The 20,013-nt window shown below is 33.7% G+C and overlaps 1 protein-coding gene across 5 annotated transcripts in view; it reads left to right on the top strand.

Moving 5' to 3' along the window:
* The window catches only part of Cnksr2 (connector enhancer of kinase suppressor of Ras 2), a 215,770-nt gene that overhangs the window by 123,578 nt on the left and 72,179 nt on the right, over positions 1–20,013 (top strand). For all 5 annotated transcript variants that reach the window (XM_048336590.1, XM_048336588.1, XM_048336591.1 and 2 more), the window contains 2 exons: positions 2,984–3,117; positions 8,404–8,615. In XM_048336590.1, coding sequence (XP_048192547.1) covers positions 2,984–3,117; positions 8,404–8,615 — 346 coding nt within the window. The remainder of the gene's footprint in view (positions 1–2,983; positions 3,118–8,403; positions 8,616–20,013) is intronic.

Genomic DNA, 20,013 nt, shown 5'->3' with positions numbered 1-20,013 from the left:
GGAATTAAGTAGCTATTTTCATTTTCTCAGGGAACTTCTACTTTAGTACATTTTTTCATTGCTTAGTGTTAAAGTTGGATAGTTTAGATGTAATTCTCAAGAAGAATATTTACATTCTAACTTTGAATAGGCTTGGCAATAGTACCACAGTCAGTAGACAGAGAAAATTACTGAATGTATTGAATATATATTTATCATAAACTTTACTTGGTGTGAAATTTATTAGTAAAGCCAGATAAACCAGTGCATGATAAACCAGTTGGTATACATTCTTTGACTTTTTGGTCAGTAAGATCAGTTAAACAAGATTATATCCTTTTTACTCTATAAGAAGAATTTGTTCTTTCAAGTATTTCAATTAACTGAACCAGTGTGTTATAGTCAAAACTGATATCTCTTCACTTTTAAATCTTTCTCTTCTATGTATTTTGTTGCCAACTTAGTGAATCACACTTTAACTGATCACATTAATATCAGCTCCTTTCTGAAAATGGAAATCTAGAGAAATAGCAAAAGCAATTTAAGCGGAGTTGACAGGGCTAATAGGGAAATTTCTGAGAAGGGGTAAGATAAAGGTGACCTAGGCAGACAATTATGATAATCGTCCAAATAAACTCCTCAGAATAAAATATTCTGAGTCTTTAATGTTTAGTTAAATGCAGTGATGACTGCTCCTTTTTTCCATCTTCCTTTCTTTTAGTTGAAGTGGTAAAGATAGGTTCTAAACAAGAAAAGTAATCACTAGTTCTATCCATGGTAACAGTAAAAGAGTGGTCTCCAAACTAGAAATGGTGGCCCTAAAAAGGAAGAAATTCAACAAAAATGTAACTTAAAAGTTTATGATTTGAGAGCTTTAAGTTTACTTGTAGTATTAGAATATATTAAAGAAAGAGAAATATTAGAACATTAGAAAAGCAAACTGGAATTAGTTTTCTCTCAATGCATCAGTTTATAAGTCCTAGGAATTGATATCCTGCATAATGAACTTTACTACATTTCTATTAAGAAATTTTTGTCAGGGGGCTGGGAATATGGCCTTATGTAGTGGTAGAGTGCTCACCTCGTATACATGAGGCCCTGGGTTCAATTCCTAAGCACCACATATATATAAAAGACCAGAAGTGGTGCTGTGGCTCAAGTGGTAGAGTGCTAGTCTTGGGCAAAAAGAAGCCAGGGACAGTGTTCAGGCCCTGAGTTCAAGCTCCCGGAATGGCAAAAAAAAAAAAAAATAAGAAAGAAAGAAAGAAATTTTTGTCAGAAAGAAAGAAAGAAATTTTTGTCAGACTTACTGTTTAATGTTATCTCTATTTAAAGTCATGATACCTTGACAGAATCAAACAAATATAAATAACATCAGAGTATTAAATCTCTCATTCAAATATGTATTATCGTGGTACTAAATACATCCTTAGAATGAATACATTTATTTTCTCAGGCTCTATGGCACTGATCAGGAAAAGTAGCACCTCTGATTATCCATATTGCCTCAGGACGTCCAAGAATTTTGTTTCCAAAAAACAAGAATCCTTAAACTAGATGATACTCCAAAATAGGTATAGTTAAAATAGAAGTCTTTACCTCATATTTGCACAATATTTTAAAATTCTTCAATTATTGTGTAAAGCTCCTGGCAATTTTTAAACATTATATAAGATGGATTATGTAAAGCCCCACCAAAACATTATCATTCCATTTTCCTTGTTTCTCTCTTTTTTAACTTCTTTTGCACATAGAATAAAACTTAACAGTCATTTTGGCAGGATGCCTCATTTCAAGCTATTAAGATTAGCTGTGTAACGAAGAAGATCAAAATCATGAATTGAGTCCTTAATTCTGTAGCCTACCCCAAAGACCTTCATTGTATTTACCACTGTATTTATGCCTGACTTTTTAAAAAGATTGTTTACCTGTACTAAATACTGTCACAATATAAAATAGCTGTAATATGCATTTATTTGAGTGTCCAACAATTCATGCTAATGCAATAGAACTGTGAATCTACTTAGATCTGCTGAAAGTGTTTTCATACTGGCTAATGGCAACATCTCATCATGTGAAAATACAATTCATTTTGTGATCATTAATTTTATGTTTGAAATTGCACTAACATTCTTATTTTTAATATGTTAATTGTATGCATAGTTATTCAGCAAGTTCTGTAAGGTAAACATAAAAATTTGTAAATTTTAGTTTTACTTTAGAATAACTTCTTGAACCACGATTATTTGCAGAATCTGTGAAGCTTGAAATTGGGAGTGCGCTTAAATTTATGCATCCTGATGTGCCATTTAATTCAATATATATAGTACTTTTAAAGAAACCTCCTATTTGGTGGTTACATATAAGTATAAACATATCTACAGAGATTAAACTAAAAATATTTAAAATGATAGGTAAATATTTGCTCCTTTGAGAGGTATGATATTAATCACCATACTTTTGAAGATATACCATAAGGTGGCTTTGAGGAGATAGATATATTTATGTTAACAGAAAATAAGTCCATTTTGTAAGCAAACATTCTCTTGTATTGGCATTTCATACTCTATTTTTGTGACCTTTCCTGCAAATTTGTGCATTCTACTAACCTAAGAGTGTGCTTTGCCTTTTGTGGAAAAAGATCTAAAGTAGCTTTCTTTCAAAAGTGGGATTCTAACAAATTTAATTTAAGTAAGTTCCTATGAGACAAGAATTTCCATTGTAAAGCATTCTATGGTATTTTTTTACCTTATAAATAGCTTTTTAGGTGGTTATACCATGGAAAAGGGTGAGTTGTGGACTACGTGAAGACTTCCAATATAAGTGACTTGATTGAGGATTCAAAGGAATATCCATATGCTAAGTAACATACTTCTTCTTTTTCAGCCAAATTGAAAAACGTTGCAGGAATAGATAAGTTTTAAATGATAACTATGTGTCATTGTTGTTGTTGTTGTTGTGTGTTGTTTGTGTGCGTATGTATTTTCTTTTTCATTTTAACCAGCCTCTTATACCTAGAAGTCCCACAAGCAGCGTTGCCACGCCTTCCAGCACCATCAGTACACCTACCAAAAGAGACAGTTCTGCCCTCCAGGACCTCTACATTCCCCCTCCTCCTGCAGAACCATACATTCCAAGGTATAAAACTAACTTCTTCTTGTTCTGTGCAGCTTCTTGTGAAAAAGTAACATAGCAGGCATATAAACTGTAAAGTCAGTTCTTCAGGTCTGCCTTGAATATTTTCTCAGGAAAATGAACACATCTTGGAAGATGTGTGCATAAATATATTTTAGTTAACAACAATAATAATAGCAATAACAAATTATATTAGTCACTGTCACTTACAATAGGAAACATATTAAATAACATCTAGGATTCTTTTAGTAAATAAATAATAAGTAAGAATATTTCGATTAAAAATGTCAGGAAATCTCAGATTATGTTGCAGCATTTCATGATGAAAATATTTAAACGATAAAAATGTTAGGTTATGCCAGGCACCAGTGGTTCATGCCTGTATTGTAATGACTCAGGAGGCTGAGAGGTCTGAGGATTGTGGTTCAAAGTCAGCCCGGGTAGGAAAGTCCATGAGACTCTTCACAGCACCAGTGGTAGAGTGCTAGCTAATCTTGAGTGAAAAACTCAGGGACAGTGCCCAGGCCCTAAATTCATGCCCCACGACCACACACACACACACACACACACACACACACACACACACACACTAGATGTAAGATGTTTTATACTTTGATTGTAAATGAAGAACAAGAACAAGAGCTCGCTCTCGCTCTCTCTCTCTCACACACACACATATCCATATCTAGAGCTTTCACTTCATTAGTCCATTAATATTTTTCAGAAAATAGAATTTTCAAGAGAATAAATTACATTTAAGTTTTTATTTTCTAGGTTTCTTGTGGATATATCTCCTTTTTATTTCCAGATTCTTCTTAGAAAGTCAAGAGAAAAGTGAAGAATACGTATCATTTTACTATAATCTATTCTAACCAAAAGCATTCTGAAATCCAGTCCTCTGAATAAAAAAAAATGTATAGAAAGGGACCAACTATAAAGGGATGTAATTAATACCAATCAAAGAATTGTATTTGGCTTTTAAATTAGTTCTACATTCATTCAAAAACAGTCATTTAAAGCCTCTTATTTCCAAGCTATACTTAATATTAAATGTCTTTATTATACAAAAGAATTTAATTCCTTGGATATAATTTGTATTAGCCTTAAGGCTAACATGCTACCACTTGAGCCACAACTCCACCTCTGGCTTTTTAGTGGTTAGAGATAAGTCTTATAGACATTCCTGCCCTGGCTGGCTTCTAACCAACATCCTCAGATCTCAGCCTCCTGAATTGGTAGGATTAGAGACATGAGCCACCCGCACCTGGCAATTTTTTTTTATTTTATACTTTAGTATGTATACTATTTCAGAAATATTTATTCTACTATATATTATGATACAGACATTGGATCTAAATGCTACATGTAAATAGACATGTCTGTAAATACTGCATTGTTGCTTACTAATAAATCTATATTAATCACTTATATACATCCTAGTCCCCCATTTTGAGAATTCATTGTTTCTGCAAACATGTATTGTAGTAAAAATAAATTACTAAGCTGGCATTTCACAAATCTTTCTCATATGTATTTTGTAATTTTATGTTCAGTTTACAATCAGATGTATAAATGCATCCAATGTCTTTGTAAAAGCAAGCTGCACTCTGAACAGCTTAAAACAGTGTCAGCCAGTGATGGTGTTCACACCTATGATCCCAGCTATGTGGGAGGAGGGAGCATAGATAGGAGGATTATAGATCTGAGACCAGCCCCATGCAAAAACATGAGACCTTATCTGCAAAAATGCTAAAATTGAAAAGTGGGGGTCTTGGCATATGGTTGAAGAAGCAGAGCCCCCTGCCTAGGAAATTCAAAACTTTGAATTCAAAGACTATCAAATTTTTTGAATATTTATTCACGATAAGCTATGGGATTCTATATGTTCCAAATAGAAAGCGATTCTTTCATGGTTTGTTTTCATTGTAACTGGAATTGTTTTTCAGTGCAAATAAGAGGTCTTACCTTCTCAGAAGGCTACTTCCTTGTATTATTTATAAACAAATTTCTACTATTTTAAACATCCATTCCTTTTATCTTGGACAGAGATGAAAATGTTTTTTGTCTTTTCATTTTTTTTAATACTGGGGGGAGGGTCTAACCTAGTATGTGGCAGTTGCTAGGCAAGTGCTTTGCCAGTTATCTATATCACAGTCCTTTTTTTAAAACTGTATATTTTAAAAGGTATTATTAAGGCAACATACTTGAGGCAATGAAAAGTTTAAACATGCTATTGTAAAGTAGAGAATTTGAGATGTTAAGATGTCAGTGTGGGCCTGGGAATATGGCCTAGTGGTAAATGTTCACTTCGTATACATGAAGCCCTGGGTTCGATTCCTCAGCACCACATATATAGAAAAAGCCGGAAGTGGCGATGTGGCTAGAGTGGTAGAGTGCTAGCCTTGAGCAAAAAGATGACAGGGACAGTGCTCAGGCTCTGAGTTCAAGCCCCAGGACTGGCAAAAAAAAAAAAAAACAAACAAAAAGAAGTCAGTGTGATTATCCTTTTTGTCAGTGTGATTTGAAAGCTCCATACCTATCAATAAGATTCATAAATCATGTTTACTACCTCATTTCAATTGACTTTTAGTTGATCAGTACATATTTAAATAGAATATTCTGAATAGTTTTGGTCAAATTATTAGTTGTGCAATCATATACCCTTGTTACAGCAGTCATCAGAGCCCCTTTGAAGCACAGACCTACAAAAATTATCTATATTTTTTTTGAAGTTATAAAACAGTTTAGAGTTGTCTTCATCTATACAGATACAGGCTTGGCAATTTTTTTCGGTTCTTTCATTTTAAGGATAAATGTTGTTGACTCAAATGAACACTTCTGAATATTTTTCCCCACATTATAAAACTTTGTTGTACAGGGCAGTTAAGTTTTTTGGTATGTGAACACATATAAATTATGTGTTTAACTTAGATTGTAAGAAATAAAAAGCTTTTGCATCTTAAAAATGAAGGTAATACTAGTTGTCAAGTTGAATAGAATTTTTTCATGTGGTTAAACTCTTTGAAAACATTTATCCAAAAAAAACTGTAAAGGTGCTTTTTGTTCTCTACTAGAGAAAACATTCATATATGTGAAGTATATGAAATTAGGATAGAATTCTATTATATGTATTTTGACTATAATATATAAATACATTTTACATATAATCCATTTCATACTTAACCCAATTTCCTTTCTAAATTGCAAATGAAATGGTTACCAATCTTTGAATTATTATGAAGTTTAATTACTAAATTCTCTTAACACTACTATGTGCATGAGAAGCAAAAAACAAAATCCACTAAAGCAAGGTTCTTTTCTTCTGTGTCCTTAAATCCTTCCCAGAGAAAATATGTAGATTTCTTATTTATACGTATTAACTGTGTAACTTTAAGAAATTAAAAGCTGTGAAGATTCTACAGTGAATTTGTATTCAGTTCTTCAGGGACTCATTACATAAATATATACATGAATATATACACATGCATATAAAAAACATATACACACATTCTTACGTTTGGCTTTGCTTTATATTTTTCTTTAATTTGCATTATTCAAGTGAATTCTGTATGGATGTACCTGATAAATCTGCCCTGCTTCTGCTTACCACATTGTGGAGAAGAAAATACTAGCTCTTCCAATTTGCTGCCACCAGGCATGTCCATATAAATATATGGGGAATTAGTAGGTGTGAATCACCCTCTCATCTCAGCAACATTAGCATTCATGTCCTGACACTCACAGAGAAGTCTGCCCATTTACAGATATCCATAACCTTACTCCCTAGTGCCATGAATTTGTTAGTGCTGTTTCCAAGCTAATTGCAGTGTCAATTTCTTTTTGATAGAGGACAAACAGTAGCAAAAAATACCAGGCAATTTGTTCAGGAAAAGCTTTAAACTAACTGAAAATAACCATTCTTTCTGAATTTTGAATTTATTCTCTTCATGTTGCCTCAGAAATGACTGTGTAGTTAAATTCTGATTATATGTCATACTTTTATTTTAGGAAATAAAAAAGTAAATGACAATATGAGTGGCAGCCTCACACTGTGGTTTGTTAAATTTATAAGACAACTTGCTGATTCAGTCTTCAGAATTTTATTTATTACATTCCACATAAAGTACTGGAAATATAGCATACATTTAGATACCTTAGCATTTGCTCACGGATAGAGAAATACTCATTTTTGTTGGAATAAGACTCATTATGGTTTCGACATTACTTTTATAAGCACCGATGGTACTTAATTAAAATATAATTTCATTTATTTTGTTAATTTGAGATTTTACTCCTTGCACTTAAAAAATAATTATTTTTTCTAGTTTGCTAGCACTGATTCATGGCACTATTTAGGATAACTAGAAACAGCTAAGACCTAGTAAGGTAACTAATAATGTATAAAGAGGAGAAACATTTCATTTTACATTCATAGTCATGTTCTAGAATGCAAGCTTTGCACAAAAACTTCTTAGGTAATTATTAAAATATTTAATAAGGTTTACAAGTTTAATGTTACCAATCCTAAATGAAATATGGGGAATCCCATAAATTATTAGAGCGTTTTCTTCTTAGAATCCTAAGATCAACTTGATATTGCCCTAAGTCCCATTGTAAAATTCCATATTTCATAAAATTTCTCCATCAAAAATGATATTTTAGAATACTGATGCATTCATGTACAATGAGTTCCATGAATGTATCTAGTTACTCTTAAATGGAGTTTGAAAATTGAAACTAATTTTCTTCATTAAGATTTTTTACATAAATATTATACATTTCAAAATCCATACAATATCAGTTTATATAGTAATAGTTTGTTCCCTAAGGCCATAGTGCCTCCTGTGTAAGGAATAGATCTTATACACATTTTGGTTTATGACAATACAAATTTTACCAAGGTTCAACTAAGGAAATGGGGAGAAGAAAGCCATGTGGTTAAACTAACATTGTTAGCCTCATACCTAGTACCTCAAATGCTAAAAGTAAATTATGTGCTAAAATAATTTCTCTAGTAAGATATAGTATAAACGCACTAGATCGTGAGTTAGAAGACCTGTGGCCCATCACTAACTCTGCCTTTTTACCTGTGAGACAGTGAGGCAAGTTGTCTAACTGCTTTGTGCCCTGGATTTTGGAAAAACAGAAACAATTTCAAATTACCCTATACTTCTCAAAGAAAGTTTGGAAAGAGTATTGTGAAAAAAAATACTACTATTTGCAACCTGCTGCCATTTTATATACCTAACATTTTCCTACGTTTCCTCTTTTACTTTAACTTCTCTTTAGGGATGAAAAAGGAAACCTTCCTTGTGAAGACCTCAGAGGACATATGGTGGGCAAGCCAGTGCATAAGGGATCTGAATCACCAAATTCATTTCTGGATCAGGAATATCGAAAGAGGTTTAACATTGTTGAAGAAGACACTGTCCTGTATTGCTATGAATATGAAAAAGGAAGATCAAGCAGTCAAGGAAGGCGAGAGAGCACCCCAACTTATGGTAAGAAATCATCTCTTATGTTTATATTAAAATATATGCCTGGCATGTGAAGTTCGATTTCCTTTCCATAAGCTTTTGGGTTGTGAAAATACATGATTGCTTTTTAACATTTATAAGTAATCAGTGGTCATCATGTACTCCTAAGTGAAATATCAACAATATGAGATATGACATTAAAATTTTTCTAGAATTTCCAAGGATAACAAAGAATGAATAGCATTTTAACTCAGAATAAATAGTGAAACCTTCATAGCATTACATATATTTTTGTATGCTAGATGTTACCAATTTAAAATAAGTCAAGGCAATTTTATCATGTTTTAATGAATACTTACTGGTAACATAACATATTTGAAATGAAATTGTGTCCTTAATCTTTAAAAATCTTCAGATGGGTTTTTCTGGGGGAAAAATCTTATCTCAGTTTTTGTATTCCCTTAAGAGGCTGCTAAATTAATCCGACATTTAAATAAAGGTAGAGGGGGCTGGGAATATGGCCTAGTGGCAAGAGTGCTTGACTTGTATACATGCAGCCCTGGGTTTGATTCCTCAGCACTACATATACAGAAAATGGCCAGAAGTGGCGCTGTGGCTCAAGTGGCAGAGTGCTAGCCTTGTGCAAAAAAGAAGCCAGGGACAGTGCTCAGGCCCTGAGTTCAAGGCCCAGGACTGGCCAAAAAAAAAATTAAATAAAGGTAGATTTTAACTAAAATGAACATACTGTGTTTCTGGCAAAGATGAACCTAGAGTTCCCATGTATTCTTTTTATTACCTCTGACTCTTACTTTTCCATGCATGACCAAGAATGCAAGAATGTAACCCAGTCACAAATAGCTAATCTATTACATCTGCAGTATTTTCAGATAAAGTTGCTGAAAGTTAAAGTGGTAAAGACTATGATTCTATTGAATGGATGGATTTAATGAGAAGACTATGCACTTCCTTTTACAATTTTAAATTAATCATTTTTATTGTGGTACTTATAATTTGGGAGGGAAAGGGGTCCTTTCTGATTAATTCAAACTTGACCAGTGGGAACTAACAGAAGGAAAAGGTATTTTTATTTGAGTTTGTTTTTTAACTGGCCCTTTCTATTGCCTCACTCACTTGTCCACCATAGCCATTTACTTCCATTCTCTGGAGCTAAAAAAGGTATTAATTTCTTGTTCCATGTCTTATTTCCTTACAGCTCTTGGGGCACAATTATGTATTAAAAGTTACTTTGTATTATCTTCTGGACATATGCTCTTCCCTCATGAAGTAATGGGTTTTGGCATAAGTTCTCAGTTATACTACTCTGGTGGCAATTAATTTAAACTGACATATTGCTGGTATTCTCACCTCTTTCCTCTGCTATACCTTCAGGGAACTGTCATCTTTGTTACCTTGGCCCATATTGTCTCATGGGATAATACCAAAATTTTATTTATTCCACAAGTACATATTGTCCATCTCTTACTACATAAGCAGCAAAGTATATCCACTCATTTTATATTCTAGAATTTTCTATTTTCTATTTATGTTGAAGAAGATAAATGTTGATTCAAGAGAAACTGGTCACCAAGCTAAGCCTCACTGGTTGATTACTCATGACCTTATAAAATACATTTACTAGGTTCTTACTGAAATGACAAATGACTATATCCTTGATAGATTTCAGAGAAAGAGTGTTGTTAAATGAAGGGTAAGATGACAAAAAAGTATTATATCATTTTAAAATCAGATAGAATGAAATTGATTTGATTTTCTTAGATAAACAAAAATAATTTCTGGTCAGGCATCAGTGACTCAAGCCTGTAGAAGGCTGAGATCTGCAGATCTCAGTTTGAAGCCAGTCTAGTCAGAAAGGTCTAAGAGACCCTTACTTCTAATAAACCAACAGAAAGCCGGAAACGGAGACTTGGCTCGAGTGTTAAGCAGAAGTCTTCAGTGAAAAAAGCTAAAGGACAGTGCCTGGGCCCTGAGTTCAAGCCCTAGTAATTGGAAATAATAATAATATTAATTTCTGGACACACATAACATTTGGGAAACAACTTAGATGAGTGGTTAATATCATTGACTGTACCATCAGCCATATTCACTGCCTTATCATCTAACTACTCCATCATGAGTATGCTACTTTTACAGGTTGCTTCTTTATATCTCAGCTTTTCATTTGTTAAATGAATATGGTAACTCCTTTATAGTGTTTCTGTGAGAATTTAATGACAATTTATAAGTTGACATACTATCTAGTATATTAAGTATTTACTTTCATTATTATCAATACCACATCTAAGCCTTAATGTGAAAACTAGAAAGGAAAGAAATAGTATCGAATTGCTATTTGGTCTCATCTTCTTAGGCTTCAAAAACACTGGTTCAGTGGAATGAGATCAGTTGCTTGGCAACTTTTCAGAATGATATTTTTCATCATCTTTACCTTTTAACTGCTGATGGACTTCTTGCCCTTGTACCATGCCCTTTCATTGTAGCACATTTTTTATACATAGGAGCTACTAAAAGATAGACACAACTGAGTCCTCTGTTGCCACATGTGGTCATATTTTAAAAGAATAAAAGGAAAACAATTTTACAATAATATCAAAAGAACAGTATTGGTTTGAAGGCAGGAATCTAGACATTTTCTGATGTATTGAAAATCCAGTACCTCAACAACAAAAACAAAAAAAAGTAAGAAAATGCAAGGCTATTACTTTTAAAATGTTTCTCAGAGTTGGACGCATGGCTGAATTGGTAGAGCACCAGCCAATGAGCAAAAGTATCAGGTACTGAGTTTGAGTTCTGATCTCGGAACAAAAAAAAAAACACGGTTTTTTGTGTCATTTGTATACACTATGCATTGAGAAAAATTCATATCTCCAGCATTATGCTTGAACATTTTCAACCTGAGTTCTGGGCAAGGGATAACCAAGTAACATCTTTTTATACACATAAATAGCAAATGACTCAAATGACCTACAGGGGGCATGATGAAGGACCTATGAGCAATGACATAATATACTGAATTTTATTAAAGTGAAGTAAAGAAAACAGTCTTTTGATTCTAGGGTCTCTAATAATACTTTAGCATTTTCTTTTTCTTTATCATTAGAGAAGTGAAATTTTAATTAAAGCGTCATTTCAAACATTTCTTAAAGGATTAAATACACATAATACATCCATACTTCTTTTATTTCTGAATATAAGTGCACTGTCTTTCCTATGATTCCTCATCAGGTAAAAGTTTAGGTATTATACATTAGCAAATTTGGAGATGAATGAAAATGTACCACTCCCCAAAAAGAACTGTGTTAGGAGTGCAAAAAGATGAGATGTGAACTGTACTCATAGGAATTCTTATTCATTTGGATTTCTTATTCTTTTGCATTTATTTAATATATTTTATGAAGACTGCATGTTGATTATTTTGAGCATCAAGATGGTAATTATAAAACACCAGGTTAGCAGTATTTTGACAATAAAAATAAAATAAAATGTCTGTTTTCAGACATCGGGCGCTGGGCGGTAGTGGCTCATGCCTGTCATCCTAGCTACTCAGGAGGCTGAGATCTGAGGACCGTGGTTCATAGCCAACCTGGGCAGGAAAGTCCATGAGACTCTTATCTCCAACTAACCACCAGATAACTGGAAGTGGCACTGTGGCTCCAGTGGTAGAGCACTAGCCTTGGGCTGAATTGCTCGGGGACAGCACCGAGGCCCAGAGTTCAAGCCCCATGACCGATAAGAAACGTCTGTTTTCAATGTAAAAAAATTAGAGTAATCATCTATGAATGGCATCTCTACCTTAATTTGTATAATGCTACTGATAAAAATAGGAAATTATGAGTTTTGAGTTCAGATAGACCTGCATTTGGTGTCATGGCTTGGCCTTTAGTAGCTATTTGACATTTATCATAACTGAGATTCTCCTTCCTGATACTATTATTTCTTTTTCTGTAGAAATGGAATAACAGTAGTACTTGTAGGGTTTTCAAAAGGATTAAATGAGATAGCATATGTCAATTATGTAACACAGCTCTTGCCTCACAGAAAGTGTCCAAACTGAATGAGAGTACAAGGCCTTCATTTCAAGACCCTGTGCTGGCCAAGAAATTTTTAAAAAGAGACTTTTGGGCTGGAGACATGGCTCAGATCTTTGAACACCTGCTCAGCAAGTGCAAGACACTGAGTTTACATCCCCTATACTGCTAATAAAATAGAAAAGGAGAAAATTTACCAAATAACAAAGCTGATACAGCTAACAAAAGTGTTTTTTATCTTCACATGAACTAATCAACCAAAAGATATGAAGTAGATGAACTAGTACTCCTTTTATGGATAAAATGGGAAGATCTAGACTAGAAACTAGTTTAGTAATTTTTATGTAGGGTCAATTTTGCCCTTCAAAGGACATTTTGCAATTTCTGAAGGTATTTTTGTCTGCACACTGGGTAAAGAATAAGAATGCTGCTATGTATCCTGCAATTCCTAGTACAACTCTCAAAATAAGGAATGGTCTAGCCTGAAATGTTGACAGTCTGCTGTTGCGAAACTCTGGATGACTTAAGAATCAATTGACAGATGAATTGAGTACACAGACAGATACCAGAATATCAAAATCAGAGACATTATATAACAAAGAGAATTGCCTTATCATTTTTTAATTCAGAGAACCTGAAACCACTTTGGAAATACATACCTACATTTATGAACTCATCACATTCCCTTGGCAAACTCAGTATAAGGTTGTGAGCATCTGGGACTACCCTTCTTTCCCTGTAATAGAAAACATAATTATGATGTCCCCTGGAGCAGGAAGCGATACATTTGTCTCCTGTTAAAATCAGAATGCATTCTCCCCTATGGAAATAAAATGCAGTAAATGACAACTAGGTAAATTTTAAGTAAAGCTGTTACTGTTAGCTTTCAACGTATTCAAACATTTTTAAGTATGTTCTTTCAGATCACTAGCTCTGAAAGAGGGTCTGTTAAAGAAAGGCTATATGGTTAAATAAGATTTGGGACACTGCATTTGTGTTCTGCTCTTAGAGATTAATAAAAGGACCTTAGCAGCTTTAAAGTCTTGGTAAGTTTGGAATAACTCAGTCTTTCCCAAATATATCTATGCATAAAATCTTTTTGTCACATAATACTTATTAATTTTCTAATGGAACTAACGTTTGACAGAATATATTTTTGGAAATACTGAAATAGACATGTATAGCTTCTGTTAAAGACTCAAGTGTCAGATAAAAATTTCTTTGCTTTTTAAGTTCCAAACAACTAACTTACAGATGAGCAATTTAATCATTGTCTCTTTCACTTTTCATGAGAATGATATTGTCTTCCATATATTAGTCGGATTTTCAAGACAATGCTTTACTAAGATTTTGGGGGAAATGTCAATTGTTTTACGTTAAGGGACTTAGGAACTATATGCTTTGGCCACCTAGTATTTGCATGTTTATGTCACATTTTTGTCTAAATCTGTATTAATGCTGAGTATAGCAAGAGGACAATGTATTTTAGAAGTGTCCATTTTTATTTTTATTGGATCCAGTTATGTTACCATTATCCTTTAAAATTTAATGACTTTCAATTTAACTCAGTTTTGCTCCTCTTCCTCTTTGCCTGTCTACCTTAAAGAGCCTCGGGATATTTTTTCTCAAAATGCATTCAACCATCTGAAAGTAATTTTTCTGTCTGGTATGTGGGATTTTGGTGGGTATATGACCAAGATTATAGCTTAACTATTCCTTACTACACTCATTTTCATCAAAGTATTGGCTAAAATATTTAGAATAGATAAGTTTATGTATATTCTTTTTCTCAGACTCTAGAAAAAGGTTTTTGTGAGAATTAAATGATATGATATATAGAGAATCTTTGTGCATATTAAAAAAAACCTTTGTCAACTCTAAGAGAGAATATTGCTTCTCAGGTACTGTTTATCAACCTGAAACTTAGTGATTTTTAGCATGTTTATGGAGAGAGAAAAGAAAGGAGGAGAAAAGGGGAGAGTAGAGAAGAATAAAGAGATAAAACTGTAAAAGGCAACAATTCAGTGGTGTTTCAACAGCCACATGAGTAACATAATATAGAAATATTTTAAGAAGGTAATAAGGAAACAATACTGCTAGTTCTGAATTGACTATCAAACAGTTCCTTAAGGCTTCTTTTATTAGAAAATGAAGAGAGTAGGTAAGATACTGCTTTAAATAGGAAGGGAGGGAGGGAGGGAGGGCGGGAGGGAGGGAGGGAGGGAGGGAGGGAGGGAGGGAAAACAGTGATTGTATAAAACTAAGGTCCAGGATATAAAGTCCCCTGCTTACTTTCTTGACAAGCAGTTAATGAATATCAAACAGCTCTTTTGTTTATGACGATGTTAAACACAGAAATTTACATTCTAAAAAAAGAAATTTACATTCTATAAGGGAGACAAGAATTAAGCAACTAATTTAATAAATACTTATTTGACCACAATTATTATAATATAAAAAATACCAAATGGAAATGAGCACAAGTACAAAGAAACCTGAGGAACCTGCATTTTTGCTTAGCTCTGAAAAATGCATGTGAATTTAAAAGTAAGAGAAAAGAGATAAACCAAAGGATAGAGTCCTGTGTACACAAGTGTTTCTAGAAGGAAAAATTAATCCTCCATGCCAAATGCCACAGATAAATTAGAAAAATAATAGGTTCAGGATTGTACTGGATTTGACAATGTGGAAGCTGTAGAGACCTGGAAAGAAGCAGATTTGGTAGAGGGCAAAGGAAGCATTTGAGAGAGGCGAAGTGAAACTGGAAATGAGATGAAAGCTGATATAAAAAAAAGTTTTCTTGGGTATTCTCTGTAAAAGGGGAGCAGAGAAATAAGAAAGTGCTGTGTATCAATTTGTAGGATGAAGATAATTGCTTAAAGGATTGCCCTTGAATAGAACAGAGAGAACAGAATCCAATGAACAACTTAAATTTATGATCTCCCCAATACTGGAGCATCTTTTCATTCAAGCATCCAACAAAAATTTTATGAATACATATTCTTAATCAGTCTTTTCCAGAGAAAAAGCTTTAACAAAGATATGTAAGTCCTAGTTCCTGGCAAAAAGTCCTATACATACAAAGATACAACAAAATACAGTCTAAAAGGCATTCTTGATACTGAACACATCACAAAGTGCCTAAGGAACCCAAAGAGTCAACAGTAAACTGTGTCAGAGGGAATAATAGCATTTGTAATGTCACAAGAAATGATTTATTATCTAAGCTTAAAACATTTTTCAAGGGCTGGGAATGAGGCTTAATGATAGCATGCATAACACCCTGGGTTCAGAACCATGTAAGCAGAAAAAGGCGGAAGTGGCACTATGGCTCAAGTGGTAGAGTGCTAGCCTTGAGCAAAAGAAGTTCAGGGACAGTGCCCAGGCCCTTGTTCACGCCCTTGTTCAATTTTTTCATGCAGTTCTGTATAGCAATTTTACATTAAAATACTGCACATAGTAAAAAAAAGTAATTTGAATATATCATTATAAAGAGAGTACTCTATCATTGTGTAAGTTCTTAAAATTATGTTTGATATGCCATTTATACTTTCAAATTAAAAATCACTTGCCATCAAATTTAGAATAAAATTCAAACACCAAGTGCCATTGGCTTATGACTGTAATCCTAGCTACTCAGGAGGCTGAGATCTAAGGATCACAGTTCAAAGCCAGCCAGGGCAGAAAAGTACATAAGCATCCAGGACCAGAGTTCAAGTCCTAGGAGGGAGGGAGGGAGAGAGGGAAGGAGGAAGAGAGGGAGAGAGGGATGGAGGGAGGGAGTGAGAGAATTCAGACCAATAATATGTCCCACCTTCATTATGTTTATTAGAGTATAATAAAATATACAGAGCACAATTACTGCTTCTGTGGAGGCACCAGTTAGAATTCTTCAGAAGTATAACAGATATGAAGCCAAATATCAAAACCATGTTTAGACTATAGGCATCACTAGGTTTGTGATAACATGTCAGAGAAAGTCCTCAAATATCAAATGCCTTATGCTTACAAGAATAAGAAAAAATTGGCATTAGGTGTAGCAGTCAGCAAAAGCTTTTAGAGGAGATCTAATCCTCATTATATAAGGACAGACCTTGGCATTTTCTAGATTATTTTTCAAGGATTTTTGGTTAATATATGTACATTTACATAGGATGGGAAAAATGTATAATTAAATGTGTGATTAGTAATTTACATTAATTGTTCATTATTAATTTACATTAAAGCCTTAAGTCACATGAATACAAAAATGCATGTACTAATAATAAGCATGTTTTACTTACTATAATACTCAGAGTCCTTTTTTAAGGTTTAGTAGTACTGGAATTTGAACTCAACTCGGGCTTGCTAGGCTGGTGCTCTACCACTTGAGCCTTGCCTCCAGTTATATTTCTTGCTGATTATTTTGGACATGATGTCTCATAGACTTTTCTGTCCAGATGGGCCTCTAATCATGACCTTCCATATCTCAGCTTCCTTAGAAGCTTGAAATATAGGTATCAACCACCAGCACCTGTATTGTGTTTTTTAGTTTGTTTTTGTTTTTTACCAATAATACCATAGTGCCAACCATATAGTACCTGTCCTACTTGAACTCTGATATCTTGTAAAATTTAAAGGCTTTTCTACACATGCAGTACCAAACATATTTCTAAGATACTTGTGGATTTGGAACTAAAACTAATATAAGATGTGGTCTAATTTTCAGTCTGCCATGGACAGCTGTTTATATAAGAATATATGAAAAATATATGAATGTATGTTGTTTAACTATTTTATTAACTCCATTCCAATATTCTAGAACATTAAAATTTTTAAAGCATTACCTACATGCAACATTTTTATACTGAAACTAAAAAATACACTTGACTTTTTAATATTTTTATTTGTATTACCAAATTTATAGTTTCATAACTACTGAAGGAAAAGGCTTGATGTTCTGCAAAAATAAATTTCAATTGAGGGCTTTTTAATCTCAGCTTTCTTTTTCTAATTCAGTTATTTTTCTTCCATTTTTATTAATAATATACAGTATAATTCTATTAAAACTCAGCTTTTGAAGAATTGTTATTAAATGCTTTATGCAAAATTGTTCTTTTGGTTAATTATACAACCAGACTAATCAGGAGCTTAATTACAAGCTTCAATGATTTAACTCCATTAGCATCTCAGTGATGACCAAAATACTATGAATGCAACTATGTATTTCACATTTTGTGTTTGAAGTATATTTCTTCTTGTTTTTGTGTATGTCTACTCGTCACTAAACAACAGGTCAACTCTTCTAAAAGCATCAAATTAGTTTTGTGTGAAATGTATAGCAAATAAAATCACTCACTCCTTATTTACTGGATTTTTCACTTTTCCAAAGATTTTCTCATAACTGCTTCAGTATCAATGTCCATGCTGAGATGGAGTCTATTTTTAACACTAAACTCTCAATAAATAAGTTGTAGGTATTCAAAATATACCATTTAGAACCTTGGAAATCTGGAGGAAGGATTCTGCCCACATAGTGGAATAGATGGGAGGGGGAGGGGAAACCAACCTTGATGGGCAGAATATATTGACCCAGACTATCTCATTCAAATTCCTTCTGTGCAAATGAGCAGAGATACATTCCACAAGAATCTTGTCATCTTAAGTGATCATTTATAAAGGCAGTTGCATTCATTAAAAGGAAGCCATTGAATAAATCATGCATTATAAGGTCATTAATAGTTTTATCATGTCTAGCTTATTCTCATACTTTAAAAATGTAGCAAAACTTATTAAGTTTTAACACTGTACATAAGATGTAAGATTGGTATAATTTCCTTAAGAATAGAATTAGACATTTCCTAAACTTTTAATTGAATTTAGTTTTTGACTGATCCATAAAAAGGACCTGAAATATATGGAGTGATTCTAATAACTGATCATTAAATGTAACTGAGCAAGGAGGGAGAAAAGAGAGAAAAGAAGTTAACTGAAATGTTCCAGTGATAAAAGCCAGTACATTTGGGGCTGGGAATGTGGCTTAGCAGTAGAGTGTTTGCCTAGCATGCATAAAGCCCTGGGTTCGGTTTCTCAGCACCATATAAATGGAAAAAGCCGGAAGTGGCACTGTGACTCAAGTGGTAGAATACTAGCCGTGAGCAAAAAGAAGCCAGGGACAGTGCTCAGGCCCTGAGTTCAAGCCCCAGGACAGGAAAGAAGGAAGGGAGGGAGGGAGGGAGGGAGGAAGGGAGGAAGGGAGGAAGGGAGGAAGGGAGGGAGGGAGGGAGGGAGGGTCAATGCATTAAAGGAGGAAGGATTATTCCATTTGTAATTCTGTAGAGATTATAGTAGAAATGCAGAAAGTGGCCTTTGGAAAGTAAGATTGTTGGAGGAATTACAACTTTTTTAGATGACTGCAAGAGAAGGCAGAATATCAGATGATGAGTATTGAAGTCACCTAAAATTATGCAAAAGTCATTATTTGAGACCTGGGTTTGACTACTAGTACTTGGCACTTACCAACTGTGTTTCCTTGAGCAAGTTATATAACCTGTTACCATTCCCTTGTAATATGAGGTTAATGATAATAAAATTTTGGCAGCATTTATATTTGAACTTAGAGCTTCATTCTTACTAAACAGGCTTTCTACAACTTAATCGAAGCCTGCACACTATCTTTGCTTAATTTTTTTGATAAATTCTCATCTTTTTTCCAAGGGCCAACCCTAGACTGATCCTCTAACCTCTGCCTCCTCCATAGCTGAGATTACAGATACAAACTACCACACCCAACTTATTTACTGAGATGATATATCACAAATGTTTTGCCCAGGTTGCCCTCATACTGTGATCCTGCTGATCTCTGCCTCATAACTAACTTGGGATGACAGGTGTGCTTCACCAAACCTAGCCTGTATATTTCTCATAATTATGAAGATTGAAGAATTTAATGCTTATGAAAGTCTGGGGCAATCCGTGACATAGAATAAATAGTTCTGTTTTTATTGTTATTAGAATTATCAATCATTATTTTTATGATCCATCCCTATGCTAATTTGTAGTTTTTATCCATTCCAATTTTATTAAACAATTATCTCATGCCAGGAATTATGCTAAGTATCCTTTTGAAACTTCGAAGTGACTTTCTTGGCTGTTTTAAGGTTCAGGAATCTCAAAATGAACAATAATAATACATTGCAACTCTGCCAAAACGTTATCCTTGAAGTTTTTCCATGACTTCTGGAACTGGCTAAAGCAGTATTATTAGGATTCCTAAACTAGACATTCTTATTATAACAAAAAAGATACATAGGGACAGGCCAAACTACGGGGCATGAAAGAGCTTCTAGCTGTATTGCTGAAGCATAAAGATGAAAGTTAGCCTTGTGATGTTCCAA

Source organism: Perognathus longimembris, chromosome 28 (genome assembly GCF_023159225.1).
Source record: "Perognathus longimembris pacificus isolate PPM17 chromosome 28, ASM2315922v1, whole genome shotgun sequence".
Classification (NCBI taxonomy): Eukaryota; Metazoa; Chordata; class Mammalia; order Rodentia; family Heteromyidae; genus Perognathus; species Perognathus longimembris.
This window is presented reverse-complemented; position numbering and strand designations above follow the sequence as displayed.